Source organism: Papaver somniferum, unplaced genomic scaffold (assembly GCF_003573695.1).
Source record: "Papaver somniferum cultivar HN1 unplaced genomic scaffold, ASM357369v1 unplaced-scaffold_3, whole genome shotgun sequence".
NCBI lineage: Eukaryota > Viridiplantae > Streptophyta > Magnoliopsida > Ranunculales > Papaveraceae > Papaver > Papaver somniferum.
Genome location: NW_020641039.1, coordinates 1,848,257 through 1,864,338, shown reverse-complemented (window position 1 = coordinate 1,864,338; position 16,082 = coordinate 1,848,257). Strand labels below are relative to the sequence as shown.

Sequence of the window (16,082 nt, the reverse complement as noted above, 5' to 3'; positions counted from 1 at the left end):
CGTACATAGACCCTGACCGGTGATGCATGAATACTAAACGCATAGAGGGCCGAAGGTCTGTACCAAGGTTGTCCATACTTAAGCTTAATGCTGGTAAGTTTTTGTTTATCAATAGAGATAAAAAGATTGTAATGTCGCACACAATATTTTTTGGCTAGTCATGTAATTTGCTCAATGGCTCAACTCATTATCTACAAGGGAATTTAAATTGCAAATAGTTTGAAACGCCTGAACACCAAAAAGCAGAATCGTTATCGGTTTGAATATCTTTTTCCTTTACAGTAAGAAAATCTATATGTTATTTAAAAATTAATTACAGATTCTGCGTATTTATTAACCAAATCAAGAATTTAAATACCGTCTAACAATATCCAGCAATATGCATTATCAGTAGAATACTAGATACACCAAGTAATATTGAAACTAATGCAACACTAAGCATTGAATCTTCAATTAAATCTGGTGTATCACTATGATTTAGTTCCATTTAGGTGAGCGATTACTTAAAAAAGCCACAAATTCAAAGTAAAGGGTAATAAAGTCATTCAAACTACAATGGCAATAATTAATGAATTTCCAAAAATAAAAAGGGTAATAAAGTAATTAAATTAAACAGTCTTAAACAACTTTATTATTATCATCATTTTCTCTCTACACAGTGAATTGAATACAAATTTTCATGGCAGAATAAAAGATTCTTTTAATTACTTAATTATATTTCCATTTTTTAACTCATGAAATTCATCCATTTTAGCTGTCCACCTATCATCTTCAAGAACACATTAAACCCTACTCTTATAATGTGTTGTGCTCTCCTCATTCTCTCTTGTTTCTCGTGAACACTTCTTCTTCCTCCTTCTTCACCCCTTTCTCACATATTTTCTCATCCTTAATATCTTTTGAAAAATGGAAACACCAGATTATTTTCATGGTGGATACTATAGAAACACTCATCATAATCACAACACACCAGAGATTACAAGACATGATTCTTCCTCATTTAAACTTGCTGGTGGTTGTGCTCATGAGCATTTTGTTATTGATGATCTTCTTGATTTCTCTAACGCAGAAGTAGAAGGAGGAGGAAATACTTTCGATATTAATAATACTGCTGGGAATTCTACTGATTCTAATTCTGCTGTTACTGCTGTTGATAGCTGTAATTCATCCTTTTCTGGTTATAATGATAATCATTTACGCAATTTCCCTGAACATCCTCAGTTCTCTAATGATCTTTGCGTCCCTCCGGTACGATATTCCATTAATTCTCTTCCATTTTTTTTTTATTTTTTTTTCAGGGTTCAATTCTGTTATTCTGTTTTAAAATGTTGGTTATGAATTGTATGTTGATGTTCTGGGTTTTGGTTTTTGTTATTACAGTATGATGAATTGGTGGAACTGGAATGGCTGTCGAACATAGGAGAAGAAACCTTCTCAACAGAAGATCTTGCAAAACTTCAATTGATATCAGGAATGCAAGCAAGAACAAACTCAGAATCAGAAACTCATCATCGTGGAGAATACCAAGCTGAAAACAATCGAAACAACCAGACGTTTCGTCCGGAAATGCAAGTTCCTGGAAAAGCTCGTAGTAAGCGAAACCGGGCAGTGCCATCAAACTGGTCATCTCGTTTGCTAGTATTATCACCAACAACCTCTTCATCGGAATCCGATATTAACCTATCCAATAATTCCTCAGGAAAATCAACACCAAAATCTTCTTCGAAGAAAAAAGATGTTATTTCTTCGTCCGCTTCGAATTATCACGAGGACCGTCATCAACAACTTACTCACCAACATCACCAGAATATGATGGCTGCAAACAATAGCGATGGTCGAAAATGCCTTCATTGTCAAACCGACAAAACCCCGCAATGGCGTACCGGACCAATGGGTCCGAAAACATTGTGTAATGCTTGTGGGGTTCGATACAAGTCGGGCCGGTTAGTTCCTGAATATCGCCCCGCTGCTAGTCCTACTTTTGTTCTAACTCAACATTCCAATTCTCATAGGAAGGTTCTTGAACTTCGGCGACAAAAGGAAATGCAACGTTCGGTTCATCCTCATCACCACCACCACCACCAGAATCAGTATTTGCATCCTTCAAACAACATGTACCATGATGATTCAAGTTGTGATGATTACTTAATTCATCACCATGTCGGTCCGGATTACCGACAGCTTATCTGATGACGGCGCATTGACGGAATTCGATGGCATTGCCCCCGGGAGTTAAACGATGAACATTAGGTGAAATTTGATGAACTCTAATTAGTAAAATGAAATTCTTTTAGAGAGAGAATTTCATGAAACTTTTCATTTCATCTAATTTTTTTTCTTAATTGTATGAGTTTAATTCTTTTTCTTTTTGTTTTTTTAATTTCCATCTTTTAAGAACTTGTAGGATTTTGAGGATCCCATGAAATGGAGGGAATTAGGAAGATTAATTGTAGTTGTAATGTGTACTTTATTTTCTCTATTTTTTGCCAATTAAATTAGGCAATTACTGCAAGTAAATTTTTTGCAGTGTTTAGGAAAATTTAATGTTGTTATTATCCCTTTTTCGCCTTGTAGCAAATAGAGTCTAAAATTATTTTCTCTTGTTCATGATTAAATTATTAAATTTGTTCATGCTAGTGTAAAAATGAGTGATACCCATGTAGTGAGAAAACTGTATCATGCACGGTTTAATGTCCATAACTAGCATTATACTAAATTTGATTCTATAATAGGATTAATTATATAATTTAAATATTAAGTTGATATTTTCTAAGGTCAAAATCTTGATTATTTTGTATAAGGGGCCATCATGATTTGATACTACACTTCCTAAATCTTTTGATCATATCAGATTTTTCCATTTGTATGATTGTATGGTCCACCATGTTAAGCTAAATCAAAACCTTGACATAGATTTCTTTTAGTACTCATTATTTTTAAAATTAATTTGATAGAAATCAAATAGTTCTAACATCGTAGCTATCAACTAAATTATTTGAGTAGGCTAATTACTTAGAAAGATCTAAGTTGAGTGTCATTATTTAAAAATGAGAACTGTATCATTTTTGATTGTTAATGTAGATGGAAAAAAATAAAAGAGATTTTTAAGGATAATGAACTTTGATTCAAGAATTATTTACTTATATTTATTTTTCTAGGTGAACCTTGATTTTTCATTAATAGCATAAAGCAAAGGTTATAGGGAGATTGAGTAGGCCAGAAAATAAATAGTAATAAAAATAAATACTTTAAGTTGTGTATAATCGAGTATTCGGCAAGAAAGAGAGAATAAAAATCCGAAAATTCAGACTACTTTACATGAACGGCGAATTTAGCAAAACCAAAAGAAATCTAATTTGTTCAAATTCTCTCTCAGTTTAGTAGCTTACACTGATCTCACTATTCTCACGTGTTAAGGATCACTTTTGTATTTTGTATATATCAAAGACAAAATTGAAATGCCACGGGAATACCTTAAAAATACGCACAAAATCAGTTAAAGTGAAATATTTATGTTTTTTGAATTTCATTTCCCGAACAAATTGCCTTGGTGTAGAAAAGCAAATGTAAGAATTTTTCTTCATGCAAGTACAACAATTTAACAGTATAACTTGTTATGTGAGGCATACTTTATATACGCACCATGAACATTAACTTATAGTGGTAAGAATTTCCGGTTATTATTCATTGTATTCCGTTATTATCAACAAAAATATTTATCGAAAAATGGATTTTGTACTTTGATGTATCCTTATGCACGGAATTTCTAGTAAAAATAAATATTGAATTTCAAGAAGAAGAAAAAATGAAAAAGAAAAGGATAGAGCAATAGTGATAAAACGGTTCGGTCGGGTATTAATTAATTATGGGTCGGGTTTATTATAATCTTACTACAAACATAACGTAACCCTGAAGAAGAGGAGTATGTATTCCTTGCAACATTTAAGTACTGTTTGGATATTTGTGTTTTGAAATATTTATTAAAAAATTAATCCGAGGATTATGAAATAAATGGTGAAAAATTGAATTAAGTAAATATTCGTCTTGTCCGCGCGATCCTAGACGTTGCTAATCCATAGGGAACCCGTAGGGACAAATTTAAATTAGTAAAGAATTTTTGATCATATTTAAGGGTTTTAAATTTGTAGTATTTTGAGAGAATAATGTACTATATGTTATGCTTCACTTCAAAGTTTGATGAAATTCATGTAGTGCTAGATAGTGTTTCTTTTTGCATTTTGGTTTCTCTAAGAAGTTGACTTGTTTAATTTTCATTGGAGGGTTTTACTCGTTGCAATTTAGTTTGCCAGAGGAAACCTATTCGGGCAGTGTTATAGGATCCATGGACACTCTTAGATGATGGACAGGGTCAGATAAGATTTGCGCCATTTTCTCCGAAAAACTCAAACGACAATGAATTTAATTGTAATATTTTGATGATATGTTCCTATTATAAGACTGTACATTCCTACAAAAAAGAAAATGAACGCAATTCGAGATAGCAAACTTCACCATCTACCAATCTTAATTTCAACCGTTAAATTTGAACGACAGGTATTCAACGGGGTGGATGGTCGTTTTATACATCTCGAATTGTGTTCATTTTTTTGTAGGAATGTAGAGTCTTATAAGAGGAACATATCATCAAAATATTACACTTAAACTCATTGTCGTTTGGGTTTTGCAGAGAAACTAGCATAAATCTCGTCTGACCTTATCCATCTAAGAGTGTCCATGGATCCTCCCTCATACTCAAAACTCTTTTGAGATGAAATAGTATGCAGGTGAAAGCTTTTGCGGTATGGTGGATCATTTGGAAACAAGAGAAGATGTACAGAATTTATAAGTGTATCGTTTGTGTTTTATGCACTTTGTTTAGTTTGTCTAGAATTTATAAGTGTTGTGATGGTTCATTTTTTTTTATAGAGTAGTACAGTGATCCCTAGTCTACATCCAAATTCCTTCAAATAAAAATTTATTTGGCAATTACGGGTTCGAACGGAGCATCAAAATCATTAAACCACTTAATGGTTCTTCGAGCATACTGTTTTATCAGTAAATTATAAGTTAATATTTCATGTTAATCATATGATCATACGATTTCACATAGAAAGTTGCCTATGTACCAAATGTTCCTCTTTTTCATGCCTCTGTCAATTTTCTATGGCATTCATATGTACCAATGTCTATATACTCAGTGGAAGTCAAGTTATCCACATTGATTCCAAAGACAAGAAAAACAAACTTTTAAAAGGATTTATTAACTAACACAAACGGTACTTACATGAAGTGATGTATTCAGCATTAGCTTTTTACTAGGTAACGTGGTGACATTTTAGTGGCTCATAGGTAAGTGTACAAGGATTGGGTGAAGAAGACTAGGTTCACAGCCAAAATGGGAACAACAAGTGACAGAATATTAATGGGTTTGACTCAAAAATAATGGGGCATCACTCCTTCACTGTGGGATCACCACTTTTTATTAATATTTTTTTTCTGTAAATTTGTTGATATGATCACATATAGAGGTTTGAGGAGAAGGAACGCTACGTTTTCCTCCGCTCTATATTTTTTGTTTCTTTTTCTTTCTCTCTTAGCTTTAAAAGAAGGAACAAAACGTTACATTACTCACATGGGTAACCATGTGAGCTCTCTTAATATCATAATGCTAAATTACCCCACTTAAGTTAAGGATGTTCTTCCACTGATTTTGTTCCTAACTACCGGCCTTTGCATTCATTTTTGTTACCACTTACAACCCCCATGTACCTGCATCAATTGTGTAATAAAAACTTTGTATGGGGAAATTGTTTCACTCATAATGCAGTGTACTTGCATTTTACAACATTCCGAAAGCAGCTGTAAACGCAGGATTAACTTCGGCAGACCGACTAGCGTAAGGCTATGGGTTCAAAGTTTCGTTCGTAGATTAGTGTTTTTAGCTAGCAATCTCTGAAAACTATGGTTATTCTATAGAAGAAAGTGTTGTGAAATTTGAGGACATATTTTGCACTTAACATGATCCTGCTAGCTAGCTAATTAGTAGAACTTGAATTGTATATTAAGGTTTATGGCAGGAAGGACAGTGTTAAATACTAATAAATCACTGTGTTTTGCATATAATTAGTTACCCACTACTAATACCTTAAACTAATCCTAAAAAAAGAAAGTACACCCACCATCAAGTTGATGATCAATCAATGGTAATGTGTAAAGGAAAAGCAGTACAAGAGTTGCAGAGAAAGACAGTGCATGGTATACTGGCCACTCCGCCCTCAATGGTGATATCATCATCAGTATATTACAATTACAATTAATCAAAAAGATTAAGATACTCCACATGCATACTACTATATTTAATTCCTCTAATTTTTGTATTAATATTCTTGATTAATAATCTTGTATTTTATGGTCATAGACAAATGTACACACAGTTCGAGTAAGTTTAGTAGTGTGAGTGAGTGATGAAGAAGTTGAGGAGGAAGAAGAAGATGACGAAAAACAGAGAAAGAGATAATAATATAAATTGCTAGAGGGGGTCCGTATTTTCATTTTGGTGGTATATACTATGAAAATACTTGATTTCTTTTCTTTTTTTCTTTGTTTTTGTGATCACTACAAATCTAATATAATCCTATATAGACAATGCTAGTGAATCTAATCTTGTTGCTGCCTGCTGCTGCCTATGGCTAGTTACTTGAAACATAACGACACTCTCCCATCACTCCCACCCACTTCTCCATCACGTGGTGATCATCTCTATCTAGAATTATTTTTAAGGGGGTTCTTTAGTTTAATATTATGTAAGACCCAATGGAATAGGGTTCTACTCCTTTTAGAAAAAAAATTAAGAAAAAACAAAGGCACTCTCACGTGCCTCTCTCGACAATACTATGCCTATCTACTAATATCTATCTATATTCTAGATATATAGATAGATTATGCATCTCCTTTTTCCTTATTAGAATTGTCATAATGCATTTGAATGAATGTAGTAGTACCCATGTTTGTTCATACTTCTTAAATTCACAAACAGAGGTTTAAGGAAGTATTTCAGGATTCATTTACACCATAATTTTGGTTCCCGTGGGCAAGGGAAGCCAGGTATGGGGACAGTGGGGGCAGTTGCCCCCACTAGCCAACTGTCTCCCAAAACCCACTAATCCTCTTTAGCATGTGCATTGCAGCATTGGAATAAATGACATTGTTCTTAGACTTCTGTGACTGGAGTGGCCTCACTGGAGGTTTAAGGTGTTCTTTTATTACTATGAAGCTGCATGGGTGGTGTAAATATGGTGTAAGAGTGAGTGCAGATGAATATCCAAGGCATATGCCGAGTCTTGGGAGTTTCAAAACTATAATCTGAATGCAAACTTATAAAACTACTTGTCTGTAACAACGTTTGAAATCAAAGTACAACTTTAATTACCATATCCGTCAACACAAAGAATAACATAAAACTGGTTCACTTACAGAGAAAATTGTTTTACTCGTGTAGTGTGTAATTGATGTTCAGAATTTGTTTTATAGCTAAATCCGCAGAAGCCTGAAAGAGGAAATGACGCCCCATAGTGAAAGTTATTACAGCAAAAGAAAAGCCAACAATGTCTCGCTCCATTAGAGTCCTCCCCAACTGGTGTCTAGCATTTTGGCTTCTCAGTTCTGACTTCACTTTAGTTATCGCGGCACACTGAGACCTAATTCTTGAATAAAACAATTTGAAGAACAAAAGTGTATATCAGCATCATAATCATCAAATGATAAAACCTAGTAATCCCAAAAGAATGCTCAAAAGAGTCCAACAACATTAAACAATTGACTGAAGAAGGCTGAAGCTAGAATGCTATGTAAGCTAGCTCATTAGATTAGAAACTAATCAACAGTATAATGTGATTTATTAAGATAAAGAGAGACAGAAAGAGCATAGTAGTAGCTTAATAGGTGTAATAGACGTTGAGTGCAGTTGGAGATGAACAATTAAAGATCTCAAGTTTTGTTCTTTGACCAGATACTATATAACAATGTTAACTGAGTAAAAGCTTATTAGAAAAAGTATGAAACAGAACTAATTTGCATTACAAAAAAGAAACCCTCACTAGACATTTCTATGCTTCATGATTAAGTAAAAGCGAATAGGGATATGGTTTGCTTAGACCAGTCAAACTGAGCTAACTATTCATCTAAACAACTATTAATCTACCCTGTAAACTAATTAACAGGAGTAAAAGTTTGAGTTCCTTGTCTAGAGTAGACATGCTAAATAATAACTATACCATTGCGGTAGCCTATTAATAAGTATCAACCAGGAATCCAAAATCAAGGGTTTGAGACAATATGATAGCTTCCATGACCTTGCTTACGGAGAAGCCGTCAGTCCAAGAAGTACAATTAGCACATTCATCAACAGAAAGGAATGCCAATAACAAAGAATGTTACTACATTGACGAAGCAAAAAGGCGTAGGCAACAAAAGGAAACTATCATGTGGATCAAACAAGTAAACAAAACTTACTAGAAAACTTGCCAAGAGGAAGATCCTACTTGCTATAGTCCTCACACTATTAATGGGTGCTGAGAGCGTCCACAGTGGTGCGAGCATAACTAAAGACCAAAGACTAAAAAAAAAGATCAAATTTGGGTTTAGTCCGTCCTGTGATGTAGCGGGTGAAGAGTAAATTTGGTCGCGCGTTGATATAAAGTCCGCTTCATCGTCCAGCGTAGATAAAGATTACGCCTGGCATGGGGCGTTGATAAAGATAACGCCTGGTATGGGGCGTTGATAAAGACAACGCCTGTATGGGGCGCGAACTATAGCAACGCCTGGTGTGTGGGACGGAGATTATACGTTCGCCCGGGTTCAAAAAAAAAAAAAAAAAAAATGGGGCGTTGATAAAGACAACGCCCCAACCAAAGTTTTGTAAACTTTTCAAATTTGGGTTCAAGACTTTATCAACGCCCCATGGCTTATGTGGTGTCCGGCGTTGATTATACCAACGCCCCATCCAGGCGGACATCATACCAACGCCCCATGCCAGGCGTTGATTATACCAACGCCCCATTCAGGCGGACATTATACCAACGCCCCATCCAGGCGGACATTATACCAACGCCCTGCATCAGGCGTTAACTTTACGAACGCGCGTCTACAGGCGGACATTATACCAACGCCCGTCGGGTAGGCGGACATTATATAAACGCCCGACTATATTTGGATTTGGTCTTAATCGCCGACCAAATTTGGTCCGAGTTTTACTCTTTGATCAAATTTTGATCGATGGTCCGTCCCATTACGCCAGCCCACTCGACACCAAATTTGGGTTTAGTCGTCCACTGCAGTTGCTCTGACAGAGTTAACCACATCCTACATAACTCTATCATGTCACTCAATTGACAATCTCAACTCAAGATGACAAGAACTACTCAGAAACATGAATATCGCAGTGCCCGACGACTGGGAAACATGAGTACAATACAGATACTACTCAGATTTTTTCCCTCAAAAGAACAATCATGTGGGTGACAACAATAGGATCATAATCATCTTTGTGATAATTAATCAAGTTCAGGCAGCTTACACCTCTCCGAAACCAGCTGTTTATGCAGTGTGCACTTCGGCAAACCGACTAGTGTAAGGTTATGGGATTGAAGTTCAGCTCGTAAATTAGTGTTTCTAGCTAGCAATCTCTGAAAACTATGCTTATTCTATAGAAGAAAGTGTTGCGAAATTTGAGAACATATTTTGCTCTTAACCACGTTCTTCTACAATTTTGCTGTCTCTGATCTGCAATGAGTTTCTCCCTTCAAAGTTTTGAAGCTTGAACTACTAAAACCTTATGATTCAGATTTGTCCAAACAGCAGCAACAGAATTTACACATAAATCACCTTCAGAAACTTTCACAGCACCCCTTGATCAGTGGGACTTCAGACACTCCGTATCAATTCAGAAAGGGAGATTAAACTTTGCCTGATATATGGCAGAATTTAACTCTCCAGGAAATTTGAACCAACCTGGCAACTTACCCTTCTTACTAATTTAGCGACTTCTTTTCAGCAATTTAGATCTGTGCTTCCTCAGTTCCCAGTCTGCTAGTCCATGATCACCATACAAACTACAGACGCTCATACCAAGACAAAAATATTACCTCTTGTAGTCTCATCAGTTCTACTAATGAGTGCTGACCTTGGTGATTATTTTGGCTTTCGCCAAATCGAAGCTCCCTAGATCCACCACCTTTCTTCTTGTAAACCACTCCAGTGTCAGCTTGACATTCTTATAAACCTACCAATACAGCTTTCTACCTTCAGCTTCATCTTCACCCGCAAGTGTATCGCCAACAGTTTTGTGTCCTATCATCACCTCATTAATGCCTAGTTTAATGTGATAGATAGTTTCTTAATCAACCTTAGTCAATTTGGATGCTGAAAAATAAACTTGATTATGTTTATTAAGTTCTGACTAGATAAATCTAGAATTGTCTAAACAAAACTAGGTATACTTACATATTTCTAGAGAATTATTCTAAAGTGTGGATGTAATAGTCAGTTGTAAAAGTGAAGTAAATAAGGTCAGTTAAGTCAGATAAAGCTAGATTATGCTAGAGCCTTAAGGAGTGGGTCAGTAAGAGCCTATACACAGGCAATCGGTTGTACAGAGGAAGGTGTAATTGGGTAAGAGAAACAAGTGAGTCGTGTGCAAGAAAGTGTGGTCTATGACCAAAGTTTGAGAGTAAATAGAATTTGCTCATATCAGCCTATGTTGAGCATTTGAGAGTAATAAAAGTTCCCATATACAAAACCTCTTCTGAACCAATCTTCCCCATTTCCAACAAAGTTGTTGGAAATGGGTTTTGGGTTATAAGCTAAATTGGCTTAAAAGAGGTTCATGAAAATGAAATCCTATGACACAACTTTGGTAGTGTCCAGCTCTTGCAGGTTTTACTCTCTAAGTGAAACAAGTTTAGTTCTCAACAGACTTTTGCCTTTACAGACTCTTTCTAGTTGTCACTCAGTTACACCTTCCTGTTTAAAACTGATATTTACAGGCTCTAACTGACCGACGTTTTTGGACTCTAGATATTCTAGCCTTATCTGAACTTGACCGACCTTTTTTAATTCTTTTCACAACCGACTTTCCTCTTTTTACAAATTACAGGAATTCTCTAGACACACATCTACTCTCTTAGACTGTTAGACACATAGCTTCTAGGTTTATTTAGACACTTCCATATTTTACCAGTTAGATTTTGAACAAGCTAATCAAGTTTACTTCTCAATGCTGGAATCACGTTCTTTTTCAAAACTATCATCTGTTCTATGCCAGTTCGTGGTTTGCCTTCTATCTTTTAAACATGTGATCCGGCCATGAGTGATTGAGAGGCTAAAGCTACCTATATAATTGATGAGTGGGCTGCGAGCAATAACATAAGATATTACATGTCACTATGGCCTCTTCGGCAAAAAATAAAATTCTCTGCAGTTATAAAACATACCCGTAAACCTTTTCCACTTTCCTCTTCTTCTTGATCAACAAGTGAATCACTATCATATTGGTTTTACTATGGTCACTTCAATTGACTCCAGTGTTCATTGACTCCAGTGTCCAGACTGCCTAATGTATCAGTAATATACTGTGTTACACCGATACGCCTAAATAAAATATTCAGCCGTATCGGTACGTATTTAAACGGATACGCGTACTAATACTACGGATACTTCAAGATACAACTCAGTTAGAAAACTTTGACTAAATATTAGATGTCAATACCTTAATATCAGAAAATTTAGATATTTTACTAGATTCTATGAGAAGTTTTAACTATAGTGATAAAATATTAGTTCCAAATCAGTCCACTGATCTCGCTCTAGACTTTCTTCCTTCTTATCCAGACTTTTTCTCTCCAGTGAGGTTAATCATACATGTATATATTTTGTTAAGTTTCTATCTTATATATAATATATTTATGTTAAACTACTGATATGCCGTATCGCCGTATTTTAGTTTTTGAAGTTGGTGTATCATAGTAGTGTATTGGTATCTTGTATCCGACACCATATCCGTATCGTTGCAACACAGGTAATATACTTTAACTCAGCCTTAGTTATTCTGGAGTATTGTTCTGTTCCAAGAAATATCTTTTGTTCTTGTCGGTTCATAACTATAGATATGTGCGATAGGGTGATCTAGAGACATAATTAACCATATAGGTGAAGAGTGAGCTGTAACCAGCAGCAAAGTTATTACATATGACTACGGCCTTATCAACGAAAAGTTACATTCTTTTGCAGTTCATGCCTCGAGCATTTAATACATGGAAAACGTCTACGACCTAGAATATTGAACTTAATAGCCAACTAGTACCTATACTTTTACATGGTTTCAATCATTTCTTGAAATCTGTGTTACAAGGACACTCCAAGAAAAAAAAAATTGTGCCGTGTCGACACGCGACGAACGGACACTCGTGTCCGACACACAGGACACAGCTCTACTACCAAGACAAGAATAAAATATTTAATAAAGTTAAAAAACACTTCAGCTATAGATTTTTTACATATTTATATTAGGAAAGAAATTATTTTCTTCATTCTCACTTGAATAAGAACCTTTATCTTTAGTAAAAACATATTTTCTTAGCTTCAATGAGGAGTTTTGTCTTTTGTAATAAAAATAGAGACACTCCCGAAACTCTCCACTGATCTCCATTAGATATTTTTAGCAAAAATGGAGATATTCTCCCACAACTACAGCTATATCTATGAGATGATGAAGATAAGTAGAAATATCAATGGAGTCTGCATTTCTAGTGCCTTTTTTATTAGTCATATACATAAATGTAAGTATTTTGCTATACTCGCTATCCGTGTCCTTGTTTTCTAGTTTTTTAAGTTGTCGTGTCAAGGTAATGTATTGGACACGACACACCGACACCGTGTCCATGTCCTTGTAACACAGCTTGAAATCTTTGGCTGGTAAACATGTGTTAATAATAGACAGTGCGCAGTAACTACCAACGTAGATGGACCACAAACAGCAGAATAAATGTAAACACAAACTAACAGCCAACAGCAAATCCATAAGCAAACAAGAATCCTTTTCTACCATAGTATCTAATTAGTAACTCTGTTCATGCCGTTCCTTATGTGTACACAAAGCAGTAACTACCGAAGATTACCAAGATGGACCACATATAAACACAAACCAATAACCAATTCCAAGACAATAATAAAATTAATGTTCTTTTCTGCAACTGTATCCATTTAGTAATTCTGTTCTTGCCGATCCTTGTGTGTACAAAAAAACAAGAAGCAGGACTATGTTTTCACCTATGACCACCTGTATCTTTTTGAGAATTTTTGAAGTTGCAACTGTTCTGCTATGTATCAAATCTCTAAGACTCTACATTCCAATCCTTTTCACCATACAAATACGCAATCTCATTCCTCCACACAACCTAAACTCACAGTTCCAAGAAAGACCATATACACATTTCTTTTCACAACTCATATTTACAGCCTCTTACTGACCGAATTCAATAAGACTTGGTATAATCTAGCCTTATCTCTTATCTAAACTTGACTAACCTGGTTTACTTCTTTTCACAGAAGACTTTCATCTTTCTACAAATTTTATGAATTCTCTAGACACACCTCAAGTCTGTTAGACACATGTAGCTTCTAGGTTTATTTAGAGAATTCCAGAATCTAGTCAGATTCTAGTTAAGCTAATCAAGTTCACTTCTCAACACTGCAGTCTTCAAAACTTTCATCTGTTCTATGCAAGTTCGTAACGAGCACTAGGATTTCTTATTCTGTCACATGGTTTGGTTTTGGTTTATCCATTATCTTTTGAATATGTAATAGGGTCATGAGTGATTGAGAGGCTAAAGCTACCTATATAATTGAAGAGCGAGCTGTGAGCAATTACAAAAAGTCATTACATGTCACTATGGCCTCTTCAACAGAAAATAAAATTTTCTAGAGTTATAAAACATACCCATATACCTTTGCTACTTTCCTCTTCTTCTTGATCAGCAAGTGAATCACTTCTTATAGGTTTTACTATGGTCATTTCCTTTCACTCCAGAGTGCATACTACCTAATGTATCAGTTAATTCTTTATTTCAGCCTTAGTTATTCTGGAGATCCAAGAAAAATCTTATGTTCTTTGACTGTTAATAACGAGTACTTGGATCTCCCATGGTTTAGGCATGGTTGACCTTGTGCTACAGAGATAGAATTAACCATATAGATGAAGAGTGAGCTGTGAGCAATACCAAAGTTATTACATGTGACTATGGCCTTATCAACGAAAAGATACATTCTTTTCGAGTTCATGTCTCAAGCATTTAACATATGGCTCTACCACCTCGAATATTGGACTTAATAGCCAACTAGCAGCTATACTTTTTCATGGATTTTCTGCAGTATAAACTTTCAATCACTAATTGAAATCTCTGGCTGGCAAACATGTGTTAATAATAGACAATGCGCAGTGACTAACGTAGATTAGCAAGATGGACCACAAACAGCAAAATGAATGTAAACACAAACCAACAACTAACAGAAAATCATTCCTCATGTGTACAAAAAGCAGTAACTACCAAAGATTACCAACATGGACCACAAACAGCAAAATTATAAACACAACCAACAACCAAAGGCTAGTCAAAATGCAAATAAACACTCTTTTCTGCAATAGTATCCATTTAGCAATTCTGTTCTTGCCATTCTTGATGTGTACAAAAAAGAAGAAGCAGGACAATGTTTTCACCTATGACCACCATTATCAAATTCTAGTTCTGCCATATACCAAATTTCCAAGAGTCTATACTTCAATCTTTTTCACCCATACAAATACTCCGTCCCTCTCCTCCACACAACCTAAACCCACATTTCCAAGAAGGACCATCTACACAACCTATACTAAAGCATACAATCATAAGCATTCTCTCACTTAATAACTCACATTCTCTTGTGCACCTCAAAAGATCAACATGTCCTGCCAATCTATTAGCTTAATACACAACATTAACAACTATAAATGTTGCGAACACAATCAGTTCAAACAATCTAAATGCCCAAAGTAAGTGATTCAAATAAAGCTAATTCAAGAAACTACTTATTCCTAAAAGGCGAATGGTTACTCAGTTGTTTCAATGAATTCTATCAGAAGCCTATCAATTTAAGGGAATCTTAACATATCGAAAAATGATTAGAAAATCCTAAATTCCAAGCTAAACTTTAAAGAGAAGTAGTAAGTAAGCTCACACATACAGATATAAAAAAGTGATTGGAGATGAAAATCAAACTCCTGGGATTGAACGGCAAGTACCCTGAGACAGTGCTCTTGAATTTATCGAATCGATCCCTAGACAAGACGTCAAACGAGACGAAGATACAGCACTGAACAATGGTAAAAGTGATTGTACACATCCCATTTCTGTAGGTAACCTAAAAATAGATCAAAATTCAAAGAAAGGGTCAGTGTCAAAATCAAAAATCTCCTTCTCAAACAACCAAAAAATCTAGGTTTCGTAGATTCTTACCTTGAGAACGTAGGATAGGAACGGGGAAGATGAACAGAAGGGATTGGTCTGGTAGTAGTTGAAGGTTTATTAATGGTTGATTTGAAAAAGTTGAGAGCAGGTTTGGAGATGGATCTACAGCGAGACGCCATTATTGGACTGAATGAAGGAATTGAATGGAGAGGAAATTTCAGAAAGGGTTTTAGGGTGTTTTATGAGTTTTCTCTAATTTTGGAGAATGTTTTGGGAACCAAATACTCTGGAACCTCTAGTACCAGATAATAACACCACATTTTGGATAGAGGCTACTGCACAACTTTTTTAGGTGCAAAATATTGGCGTTGGGAGCCGTTCTCTCGATGGATTGACCTCACGTTTTTGACCTACGTGGCATGCATCCAAACTCCCAACATGAAACAGTGAACCTTTTGAGAAACACACAAGCAGATCAGAAAGATCAGATAGCCAGATATATGTGATAGTGGGAAGCAAGGCCGTAAGACGGAGCGAATCCGGAAAGATTGAAGTTCGTTGTGGGTCTTGGAGGACCTGGACTGG

The 16,082-nt window shown here is 35.5% G+C and overlaps 2 protein-coding genes across 3 annotated transcripts; one reads left to right on the top strand and one right to left on the bottom strand.

Annotated features, from left to right (window-relative positions):
• Positions 1–676: 676 nt before the first annotated feature.
• On the top strand, positions 677–2,573 carry LOC113341547 (GATA transcription factor 12-like). Its single transcript, XM_026586378.1, has 2 exons — positions 677–1,248; positions 1,381–2,573. The coding sequence occupies exons 1-2, from the start codon at positions 907–909 to the stop codon at positions 2,188–2,190; spliced, it is 1,152 nt and encodes a 383-aa protein (XP_026442163.1). The 5' UTR covers positions 677–906; the 3' UTR covers positions 2,191–2,573.
• A 4,774-nt stretch (positions 2,574–7,347) lies between these two features.
• LOC113341616 lies at positions 7,348–15,798 on the bottom strand. Of its 2 annotated transcripts, none has more exons than XM_026586430.1 (3): positions 15,546–15,798; positions 15,274–15,450; positions 7,348–7,703 (listed from the first exon to the last, which is right to left on the bottom strand). In XM_026586430.1, the coding sequence occupies exons 1-2, from the start codon at positions 15,674–15,676 to the stop codon at positions 15,303–15,305; spliced, it is 279 nt and encodes a 92-aa protein (XP_026442215.1). In that variant the 5' UTR covers positions 15,677–15,798; the 3' UTR covers positions 7,348–7,703; positions 15,274–15,302. The 2 variants fall into 2 exon arrangements, with proteins under 2 accessions (XP_026442215.1, XP_026442216.1); XM_026586431.1 differs by having other exon boundaries at positions 15,332–15,450.
• Between the last annotated feature and the right edge of the window lie 284 nt (positions 15,799–16,082).

What these genes read in the sequence shown, in the direction of transcription:
- LOC113341616 (XM_026586430.1), bottom strand. Translation starts at nt 15,676, where the DNA reads ATGGCGTCTCGCTGTAGATCCATCTCCAAACCTGCTCTCAACTTTTTC. An exon ending in TCCTATCCTACGTTCTCAAG is followed by an intron (nt 15,451 to 15,545) that starts GTAAGAATCTAC and finishes ATCTATTTTTAG; the next exon opens with GTTACCTACAGAAATGGGAT.
- LOC113341547 (XM_026586378.1), top strand. Translation starts at nt 907, where the DNA reads ATGGAAACACCAGATTATTTTCATGGTGGATACTATAGAAACACTCAT. An exon ending in ATGATCTTTGCGTCCCTCCG is followed by an intron (nt 1,249 to 1,380) that starts GTACGATATTCC and finishes TTGTTATTACAG; the next exon opens with TATGATGAATTGGTGGAACT.